Raw genomic sequence first — 12,356 nt, 5'->3', positions numbered from 1 at the left:
AAGATTTTTTTTTAAAAAGACAACTTCTGGAAGTGGTTAATGGTGGTAGAGAGGAAAGGATTAAAACTGAAGTTCACAAAAGGCTTAAATTGCATTGGTAAATAACCCAATCAGTTAACATAAACGTGTTTAGGTTAAAACAAGTGTTTTTTTTAAAACAAAAAACAAAAAAACATAGAAGTGTTTTATTCTTGAAACCTCCGTGCATACTGTTACTTCTTCAAATTTGTTCAATTTTTAAAAACCTGTCAAGAAATATGGCTCAGTAGAAAAGTATACTAAGAATCTGGGATTCCAAATCAGCAGCCAAGGGCTGAATCTGGCCAAGACCTGTTTTGTTTGGACAGCACAATGTTTTGTTTTGCTTTTTAACTGTAATTTGAATGCCTTCGGGCAGGGTATGCACTCTCCAATTAGCTGGAGTCACCACCATTTTCCTTTCAGTAAATGAGAGTTCTTTAAAAGCTTAAGAAATTGTAATCCTCATTCCTACTGCTGGTGGGAATGTTAAATGGTGCAGCCACTTTGGGAAAGTATGGCAGCTCCTCAAAATGTTAAGGACCCAGCAATTCCACTTCAAGAGATCTACCTAAGAGAAATGAAAACATATGTCCACACAAAGACTAATATGCAAATGTTCACAGCGGCATTACTCATAATAGCCAAAAAGTGTAAAAAAATCTAAATATCCATCAACTGATGAATGGATAAACCAAACAATACAATGAAATATTATTCTACCATAAAAGGAATGAAGTACTGATAAGTGCTACTTGGATAAACCTCAAACATCATGCTAAGTTAAAAGGAGCCAATCACAGAAGACTGTATTATTTCATTTACATGAAATGTACAAAATTGGCAAAACTCTAATCTATAGAGACAGGAAGCAAAGTGATAGAATGATAAAATGTCATAAAATTGGATCATGCTGCTGGCTGCACAACTCAATATAATATAAAACCACAGAACTGTTCACTTTGAAGGAGTGAATTATATGGTATATTTATTACATTTCAATAAGTAGTTTAAAAATAAATAAACCAAAGACATCCATCCAGTTTTTTTTTTTTAAGATTTTATTTATTTAATCATGAGAGACACAGAGAGAGAGAGAGAGAGAGAGAGAGAGAGAGAGAGAGGCAGAGGCACAGGCAGAGGGAGAAGCAGGCTCCATGCAGGGAGCCTGATGTGGGACCGGATTCCGGGTCTCCAGGATCACACCTTTGGCTGAAGGCAGCACTAAACTGCTGAGCCACTCAGGCTGCCCTCATTCAGTGTTTAGAGCTTATGAATTAATGCCTAAGTTTGATTATTAAATTGTCATGTGGTAAGACAACACAGTTCTTGGGGTAAGAACTATTTTCAGATAATACCAGTATTTGCCTTTTTCACTGTACTGTCCTAGTACTCATGATGCAAAAAAACAATGGCGTGTAAAAGGGTTGGCACTTTTGGCCCAGTGACACCAAAGTACACTACTTACTGGTAGCATTCCATTCTTCATTGCCACACACCCAGAGCCAAAAAAATATGTATATATTTTCTCACTTCAGGATGCTCCTGAATCAGGAGGAAAAATGAATTTTATTCAATCTCAACTCCTGAGTACACATCTTTTTTAAAATTACATGTGACAGGGGTGCCTGGATGGCTCAGTTGGTTAAGCATTCAACTCTTGGTTTCAGCTCAGGCCATAGTTTCAAGGTCCTGAGGTTGAGCCTCATGATGGGCTTCTAGCTCTCAGCACAGAGTCTGCTTGGGATTCTCTCTCTCCCCCTGCTCACTCATTCCCTCTCACTCTCTCTCTCTAAAAATAAATAAAATCTTTCTAAAAAATAAATAAATAAAACCACATGTGACAAAATGGCAAGTAGCTATGAAGCACTTCTTCTGCATACCAAAATATGAAATGTGTGATTCTATGAGTCGTGGGCCAAACTAGTCACTTTTTTAATAGAACAGCATTTTTACCAAAAATAACTATCAATTCCTATGGGAAAATGTATTCGCATTTCGTAACTTTTATAACACAACTGTTTCATAAAGTGGATGCTGCACTCTCCATGGGAAATCACACCTTACTCCTTTTTAAAACATTATTATTACCAAAAAAACAAAAAAAAAACAAAAAAAAAAAACAAAAAAAAAAACAAAAAAAACACAAAACCCAAAACCCAATATTAGTATTTCAATTAACTTTGGCCAGAGTTAGCAAGAAAGGCCTGTTTGGTGGGTAGAGAACGGAGGGAATAAGGCAAAAGGCAGAAGATAAACCTTAGCCTAAGAAACAATTATGCCCTATCATGGTGACAGGCTAACTAACTAGCATTAACACTTATTATAGGATAAAAGCTTAATAAGTTTTAAGAGTTTAAGTTTTGTTTTAATTCAAACAAAATAAGGCTTAAAGATTTATTTAGTTATTTAAAAGGGGACTGTTCTAGGGGCACCTAGCTAGCTCAGTGGGATGAATGTGGGACTCTTGATCTCCAGGTTATGAGTTCAAGTTCCATGTTGGGGGTAGAGATTACTATATATATAAACTTAAAAAAATAAATGGGGACTGTTGTACACCTTGGTATTATTTGTAACTAGTTACAGAAGGGACTTAAAGTGATCTTAAATCCGAAGATTCAAACATTGAGAATTATGCTTGTAAAAATCTACTAAAAATAGATCATGAATTGGTCACTTATTAGCCCTAAAAGATGATTTAGAAACATGTCACTGATGAAGATTTGAAAAATCCCAAGGACCAATCTGGAAAACTAAACTGATTCAAGGCAAAAATAGTAATTCTAAAAAGGCATTTAATTGTACTAGTAGTCTAAGCAGTGTGGTGCTGCACTGAGAAAATACATAGGGCAAATCTCGGAGTGTGTATCTGGTGCTCCACATGTAAGGAGTGGAGTACCACATCTGGTGGATGCAAGTACATCAGTCTCTAGCATTTCAGTAGAGTGTTGTAAAACAGAAACAGTTTGTCCTTAATCTTTTCCATATTTGATAAAATGTCCCTTTGTTCTTACCCTATGCTAAACCAATGTTTTGAGCCAAAGTTTTGATCTGGTTTCCCAAGTTAGTTGATGTTTTATTCACTGTAAACATCAAATCAGGGATCATAGCTCTCTAACAGACGGCAGGTTATTCCCTAAGAATCCCATCAACTTGGGGCAAATTAAGTTTCTGACTTTGCAAAGCTGAAATCTTTCTAGAACTAGATAATTTTTTTAATTTTTTTTATTTTTGAGAGCATGAGTGGGGGAGGGGATTGGGAGGAAGGGGCAGAGGGAGAGGGAGAGAATCTTAAGCAGGTTCCACACTCAGTGTAATAGCCCAACCCTGAGACCACCACCAGAGCTGAAGAAATCAAGAGTTAGACACCCAACCCACTGAACCACTTAGGAGCCCCTAGAACTAGATAATTTCTTGATTAGCATGTATACTCTAGTCCTGAACTTAATACATTTTGGTTTAAAAAATTTTATTTCCTTGATGAAGTTCTAGCTCACCAAACAGATCATAAATGTAGCCCTTAATAACAGTAATATTTAAACATTTATATAAGGTTTATTTTATACCAGGCACTGTTATCTTACATATTTTAATTTGCTTTAATTGTCCTAACAACCTACAGGAAGGTACTATTATAATCTCCACTTTACAGATGAATAAAGTGAGGCAAAGGGTAATTAAGTAGCCTGCTCCACAGCACACATGCTAAGTGGTGAAGGTGATATTCAATCCAGGATTTCTGGCTTCAAAGTCAGCATTCTCAATCTCTTAGCCTGTGTTATCAGTTTTCTGAATTTTAAGCATCTTATTTTTCAGAACAGTTTTGAAATTCCACATATCGCACAGCAAGAAATGTTTCCCAAATCCCCATGATTAAGCTGTTAAAGTAGAAATGGTTTACCTATTCATTTAACCATGGCTTCTATTAGTTTTAATAACCACAAACAGCAAATCATGAAGCTGTCAGAAGTTAATACAAAGTTAATCAGAAAAATATACAAATCATTATAAAATGTATATATGTCCACTTTCAAAGTATACTAACTTGAGTTGTTAAGTATACATATAAAATTAGTCATGATTTTTAGATTAATAGAATTGGATACTACCCTAAAAGCAAGGATTTTATAGCTTTTAAAGAAAAAATACTAATTTGAGCTTTTCTCACTACTAATTTAAACTGACTCAAATCATTTACATGTTAACTTCAAATTCCTAACTCTCTAGTTATAAATATAGCTCCTATAAAACCATAACTTGTTTTATGGATTAGTCATTCTACAAACTAGAATGTAATTAACTTCATATCACGTAAAATAGCTTTTAATTTATGTTTCCTTCCAATTTTTTTTTCCTTCCAATTTTTCTTCACATTTAATGAAGTCAACGTGTACCACTGGGCTGCTACATTCCAAAATTTCTATTTTCTCCATGATAGTATATTAAAAGAAAAAGTACTTCTCAAAAGGCAATCTTTTATTGTACTAACAAGGTTCTTGTTGGTGTTTTTTTTTTTAAGTTTATTTATATTCTTTAGTAATCTCTACACTAAACATGAGGCTTGAACTCACGACCTGGATATCAAGAGTCACATGCTCTTCCAAATGAGCCAGGCAACTGCTCTAGCAATGTTCTTGGTTTTTACCTGGGTGTTATAAGAATTATGTTCAACTTATGGAAATTCAACAAGCTATATATACTTCACTCTTTGTGTATTACATACATTGACTGAAAGCTGTTTTTTAAAAATCTGTGCTTAACTTTACTTCATCAAAGACCATTACATACCAACCTTACTGGAAGTTGTCACTTTTTAAAGTTTTTTTTTATCAAACAATCCTCTGTAGTGCTGTGTGATATTAAATTTGTATATGCAGCATATGGAAAAAAAGATACTCTATGGAACCAAGAAGAGCTATTAAATTCTTTCACAAGCCCCTGAGATTTAAAGATCTCAAAAGGAAAGAAAATATATTTTCTCAGCTTTTTATGTCATCATTTTATTCTCACAACAACTTTATCGGGTAGATACTATTATATACTTGGGGCAGACTGTGTTTTCCAAAGATAGCCACAGTAATACATGTCCCATCCCAAAGGCTTTTATGTGATATTGATGTTCCTCCAATAAAAGATGAGTCTGAACTCCTCTTCTGGAAATTGTTTAGAGCTTTATTTCAGCCATGAGTAAAAAAATGTGAAAAAGATACTGTGTGACTCCCAAGATCAGGACATAAAAAGCAATACTCCTTCCACCTGGCTGTCTTGCTCTCTCAGGACACATGTCCTTGGAACCTGCCACCAGATCGTGAGTAGGTGTTCTGTGTTCTGCCTACTGCCCCAGCTACATCTCCAGCCAATGGGCATCATAAACCACCAAATGTGGGTGACAGCCTTCTCCAATGATCCCAATCCCAACCTTTCAAGTCTTCCAGCTATGCCTCAGACAGCATGGGGCAAAGACAAACGATCCCTGTCATGCCCTGTCTGAATTCCTGACCCACAGAAACCATCAGATAATAAATGATTACTTGCCTTCGGCCACTAAGCTTTCAAAGATAGTAGGTCATGCAGCAATAGAAAACTAAAAGACTTTATAAATAAGGAACACAGGTAGGTAACCAAGCTACCAAGTGGCAAAGCCAAAATCTGAATCCAAGTCAGCCTACAGATAAAGCCTACCCTCTTTTTATGTAAAATACTGCCCTCAAGTTTGTTCAGAGGCACCCACAATTACAGAGCACTTTACAAAGCACTTTAACAATCATTAATTTCGTCTTCAGAAACCACTTCTATGCTATAAGGAAAGCAAATACCATACATGTATGGTATATCATGTCTCAAAAAAGTTAAAAATAACTACTAGTTTAGAAGCTACTAGTTAAAAACAACATAGTTAAGTACGGGTTCAACTTAAGATTTTCTGACTTCAAGTCTAATGCCCTTTCAACTCAATTACTCAACCTGAAAGAACATTTATGGAGTGCCTTCTGTATTTCCATACACAACATTGTCTCTGAAGTTTAAGTTTAATCTACTTCATGCAAAGCACCATGGAAGGCACTAATTTGTGCCATTCACTTCCAGGGTCATTAGAAAAACATCTCTGAAATCAAGTTGATCTCTATGAGAAGCCAGCCAGTCTTCCTCCACTTGGCAACCATTCTCTACATGGCCAACAGACAACTTTTTCCGTATCCACCTCTTTAAATACAATATGAAAAAACTGTCAAAGATGACATCTTACCCACCAAAATACAGGCCAAATTCCCTTACTGTCTTTCAAGGTCTTCTGTAATCTGACCCTACCTTATTTGATTAAATTAACTTTCCGAGTTACAAGCAGCAATCCAAAACATATAATAATAATTCAGTCGGGTAGTACAAATGATAGCTTACAGGGATTCGGAGGAGAGGAATCACTGCAGGATGCAGGAAAGCCTGGGAGAAGAAGGAGTACTTGAAATGGGCTCTGACAGTAGCAAAATTTAAAGCAACCTAAGCTGAGGAACAACGTAAAGGCCTTCTGTTCTACCCCCACTTCTTCCCATTTACATCTTGCTGATCCTCTGGCTGCCACCATCTCCTTCAAGAAGGCTTCCTCAGTTACTTCACCTTCTGACTTAAAGCCCTCTTTTCTGAGCTTCTGGTACAATTGCTATCTATAACACTCATTCTAGCACTTGGTCATTCCATACTATACACCTCACTCTTAGACAGCTTTATGTCTTCACACTGTAATTAAGCATTTGCTATTTGCTAAGCTGAATTCAGCTCAGGAGCCATCATCGCACTCAGTCATTTAAAAAAATCCACCGAACAGAACATTGTGTCTTAACTTACCGGACATCTCCTTTGGAAAGATTAGTATTTACAGGACTAAGTATAACTTTGTTTTCATCTACATCCACCACACATTTGGTATGCAAGTCAATTTCTGCAGATAAAAAAGAGAGAGAGAGAGAAAAAAAAAAAAAGAGAGAAAATAGTCATTTTCAAAGTAATTTTATTCCAGAAAAATCATTTGACAAAAATCCAACACTCTTTCATGATAAAAACACTCAAACTAGGAATAGAAGAGAACTTCTCAACCTGATAAAGAACATCTACTAAAATCTGCAGCTAACATCATGCTTAGTGGTGAAAGACTAAATGGCTCACCCTCAAACATCAGGAATAAGACAAGGAAGTTCTATGGCAGTAACTTCTACTCAACACTGTTCTAGAAGTTCTGGTCAGGGCAGTTAGGCAAGATAAATAAAAGGGATCCAGATTGAAAAAAAGAAGTAAAATTATCTCTATTTGCAATGATGTCATCTTGTACATAGAAAATTCAAAGGAATCCATTTATTCTTTTTTAAAGATTTTATTTATTTAGTCATGAGACTACACAGAGAAGAGAGAGAGAGGGCGAGAGAGAGAGGCAGAGACACGGGCAGAGGGAGAAGCAGGCTCCATGCAGGGAGCCAGACGCGGGACAGGATCCCGGGTCTCCAGGATCACGCCTGGGCTGAAGGTGGGGCTAAACCGCTGAGCTGCCCTCAAAGGAATCCATTTAAAAACTATTAGAATAAACAAGTCTTGCAAAGTCATAGGATACATGATCAACATACGCAAATCAGTTGTGTTTCTATACACCAGCAATATAAAACCCAGAAGCAGAGTTAAGAAAACAATTTATAATAGCATCAAAAAGACTTAACTACTTAGGAATAAATTTAAAAGAAGTATAAAACTTGGGACACCTGGGTGGCTCAGCAGTTTAGCGCCCGCCCTCGGCCCAGGGCATGATCCTGGAGTCCTGGGTTTGAGTCCCACATCAGGCTCCCTGCATGGAGGCTGCTTCTCCCTCTGCCTGTGTCTCTGCCTCTGTGTGTGTGTGTGTCTCATGAATAAATAAATAAAATCTTTAAAAAAAAAAGTACAAAACTTATACAATGAAAATTCCAAAACGTTGAAATTCAAGACTGAAATAAATGGGAAGTTATTTTACACTCATGAATTGAAAGACTTAATATTATTAAGATGGCAATACACCCCAAATTGGTCTACAAAATTCAAGGTAATCCCTATCAAAATCCCAGCTAGTTTTTTTTTAAGCCAAGCTAATCCTAAATCTATATAGAAATGTGTGAGACCCAGAATAGCCAAATATTCTTGAAAAAGGACAAAGTAGAAAGACTGCACTCACTAATGTCAAACTTAATTAAGAAGCTACAGTAATCAAGATGGTAGTGACTACTATAAGGGCAGAAGGACAGACATATAGATCAATGGAACAGACAGTACTGAAATATACTGTCATATTTGTGACCAGCGACTTTAACAAGACAATCCAGTGAGGAAACTACAGTCTTTTCAGAAAACAGTCGTGGGACAACTGGATATCCACATGCGAAAAGAATGAACACCATACACAAAAATTAATTCCAAAAGATCAGACATAAATGTGTAAAAGCTAAAACTAAAAAATTCTTAGAAGAAAACATAAGGGTAAACTCACATGATGTTGGGTTAGGTAAAGGTTTCTTAGACACTAAAAGCACAAGCAACAAAAGGAAAAGTAGATAACTTGGAGAGCATTAAAATGAAAAACTCTTGTACTTCAGGGCAGCCCAGGTGGCTCAGCAGTTTAGTGCCGCCTTCAGCCCAGGGTGTGATCCTGGAGACCCGGGATCAAGTCCCACATCAGGCTCCCAGCATGGAGCCTGCTTCTCCCTCTGCCCGTGTCTCTGCCTCTCTCTCCCTCTCCTCCCACCCCCATGAATAAATAAATTAAAAAAAAAAACTTTTGTACTTCAAAGGATGCTGTCAAGAGGGCAAAAAGACAACCCAAAGAATCGAACAAATTTGTAAATAATTTGTAAATTATATATTTCATAAGGAACCTGCATCAGAAAACATAAAGAACTCTTACAACTCAATAATAAAAAGGCAAATAATCCAATTTTTAAATGGCAATCAAACTGAATAGACATCTCTAAAAAAAAGTGGATACAAAACTGGCCAAGAAGATAAGATGCCCAAAATCATTACACATTGGGAAATGTACATCAAAAATACAATAAAATACCACTCACACTCACTAGCATAATTACAGTAAAAAAGACAGATAATAACAAGTGTTAGTGATGATACGGAAAAATGGAACCCTCACACATTACTGATGGGAATGTAAAATGGTGCAGTTACTTTGGAAAACAGTCTGGCAGTTCTTCAAAAGGTTAAACAGAAAGTTGATATATGACCCATCAATTCCACTTCTAGGTATATATTATCTAAGAGATATTTATTATATTATATTATATTATATTATATTATATTATATTATATTATAGAAATTACAACCTAGGTCTACACAAAAGCTTATCCATAAATAACACTAGTATTTGGCTATTCATAACAGCCAAAAAGGGGAACAATCCAAATGTCCATCAACTAATGAATGGATAAATTTAGTATATCTATAAAATGGAATATTTGGCAATTAAAAGGAATAAGGTACTGATACATATTACAACATGAATGAAGCTTGTGCAAAGTGAAAGAAGCCACGTTATATGATTCTACCCATTTTGAAATGTCCAGAATAGGCAAATAGAGACAGAAAATAGACTAGTTATTGCCTACAGCTAGGGAGTGACTGCTAATAGGGATGGTGTTTTGCTTATTTTTAATTGAGGTATAATTGACATATAACATTATATTAGTTTCGGGTGTACAACATGATTCCCTATTTGTATACATTGCAAAATACTCACCACACAAGTCTAATTAATAATTAACATGTCACCATACATAATTACAAAAAATATTTTCATTATGAGAACTTTTAATATCTATTCTCTTAGCAACCTTCAAATATGCAATACAGTATCACTAACTATAGTCACCATGCGGTTACATGGGTATAGTTTTCTATTGAGGGTAAGAAGATGTACTAAAATTGATTATGCTGATAACTGCATAATTATGTGAGCATGATAAAAACCACTGAGATGGTTGAATTGTATGATATGTGACTTATATCTCAATAAAGCTATTTTTCCTTTTTTTTCCAATAAAGCTATTTTTTTAAGTATGGCCATGGCATGTTTATGTTCTCATATTTTTATATTCTTTTTTTTAAGACTTACTTTTTACTTGAGAGAGACAGAGAGTGAACATAAGCGGAGGGAAGGGCAGAGGGAGAGGAAAAAAGAAACACTCAAGCAGGCTCCACACTAAGCACAGGGCCCAATGACATAAGTCTTGAGCTCATGACCCTGAGATGATGACCTAATCCAAAATCAACAGTTGGACACTCAACCAATTGAACCACCCAGGCGCCCCTCATATTTTTATATTCTTATATTTTTCTGACGCAAAGTATGAAACTGTTTGCCTTATCTCCATTACCAAAAAATAAGCTCTAAGGAAAAGAGCTGCACTACATTAGTGCTATTTTGTATTTCCCAAAGAACCTTGGCCAAATGTCAATGTCATACTCATTATAACTTAAGAGCATTTCCACTGCCAGAGAAGGTCATTTCTTTCATTTTAATTTACATAACTGAGTTATGTAAATACAAAAAAGCAAAAACAAAAATCTCCCTCCCTGTACCTGCCACAATGTTTCTTATATTGGTTTTTCTGCATTTGTTCTCAAAGATACATTCTAGAAGTACAAAAAATGTAGTGGTCTTTCTTTTAGCCAGCACATCTTTCAGGCAAAGAAAACTGAAACAGGGATCCCCAGGTGGCACAGCGGTTTGGCGACTGCCTTTGGCCCAGGGCGTGATCCTGGAGACCCGGGATCGAATCCCACATCAGGCCCCCGGTGCATGGAGCCTGCTTCTCCCTCTGCCTATGTCTCTGCCTCTCTCTCTCTCTCTCTGTGTGACTATCACAAATAAATAAAAATTAAAAAAAAAAAGAAAACTGAAACAAAAACTACAGAACTATGTTTTACCTAGGTGTGGAAGACTAATCCCAAAGCAGCAAATAAATGTTCCACTGTGGTTAACTAGCACTAAGGTCTATAGGCCCAGAGTTCAGGAAAGTTTGTGATCATCACACTTTCTTAATACTACTCCTTAATGGTTTCTGACCATATTGTATTGGCTGGTCCCTGACAGTCAAACCCATATCATACACAAATGTATTACCAAATCTCCGGAAATTATACTGTATGACTCAGAATCTACTTACTATCTCACCACCCACCACAAAGTTAGTTATTAGTGTCTTGCGAGAATGTTTGGTCTGAGCAAGGGAGTTGCATGTATAGTTCTGCATGCAGTTAGAATGCATGACTGAAAAACTGTAACTCAAATATTTTCTCACTAACTGCCCTGCCTCATTTCAAATGATCTTGAATTGAGAGGGAATCCAAACATTTTCCTTCAATATATTTGTATGCTTTTCCCCTATCCTCCTCACAGCTCCTCCATTCTCTGCCTCATGACTTCATTAAATAGAACTAATAATTTGGAACCATTAAATGCCATGATGAACCAATCCCTGGAAAACCCTATGCAATACATAGAATCACCTTATAACTAATATACCCAACCCAAATTCATTTTGTCCTAAAGACTGCAACAGTTACAAATGTCCCTACATCTAACACCCATGGAAAGTGGCCTTTAAGATATAAACACTATCTTCACTTTATTAGCTCAATTTTTAACCAAACAAAATTCCCACTCTGATTCTACTGAGTGATGGATAGATATTAAAACAAGGCTGCTTATAATATGGGTGGAACATGTAGGACACACACCCAAGCAAATAAAAGCAGTGAAATTTGAAGAAAGTTTAAGGGTCAGAAATGAAAAACATTTATTATAAATGTTATAGGTAAAATACCATCACATGTTACTAGTTGGTTGATTTCAATTATAGTAAAAGGGGCACCTGGCTGGCTCAGTCAATAGAGCATGCAACTCTTGATCTCTGGATTGTGAGTTCAAGCCCCACGCTGGGTGTAGAGATATCATAAAAATAAAATCTTAAAAAAAAAAAATTACATTGCAACAAGACTCTAAGTACGAAACTTTCTCCATTTAAAACTTCTTGCTCGGGGGATCCCTGGGTGGCGCAGCGGTTTGGCGCCTGCCTTTGGCCCAGGGCGCGATCCTGGAGACCCGGGATCGAATCCCACATCGGGCTCCCGGTGCATGGAGCCTGCTTCTCCCTCTGCCTGTGTCTCTGCCTCTCTCTCTCTCACTGTGTGCCTATCATAAAAAAAAAAAAAAAAAAAAAAAAAAAACTTCTTGCTCGGGATCCCTGGGTGGCGCAGTGGTTTGGCGCCTGCCTTTGGCCCAGGGCGTGATCCTGGAGACCCCGGATCGAAT

At 36.6% G+C, this 12,356-nt stretch overlaps 1 protein-coding gene across 1 annotated transcript in view; it reads right to left on the bottom strand.

The window, feature by feature from the left end:
- Positions 1-12,356, bottom strand: part of KIF13B (kinesin family member 13B) — a 200,812-nt gene that overhangs the window by 176,536 nt on the left and 11,920 nt on the right. The window contains exon 2 of the mRNA XM_038573684.1: positions 6,862-6,955. Within this exon, the coding sequence (XP_038429612.1) occupies positions 6,862-6,955 (94 nt within the window). The remainder of the gene's footprint in view (positions 1-6,861; positions 6,956-12,356) is intronic.

The sequence above is a fragment of the Canis lupus genome, chromosome 25 (genome assembly GCF_011100685.1).
Source record: "Canis lupus familiaris isolate Mischka breed German Shepherd chromosome 25, alternate assembly UU_Cfam_GSD_1.0, whole genome shotgun sequence".
Lineage (NCBI taxonomy): Eukaryota > Metazoa > Chordata > Mammalia > Carnivora > Canidae > Canis > Canis lupus.
This window is presented reverse-complemented; position numbering and strand designations above follow the sequence as displayed.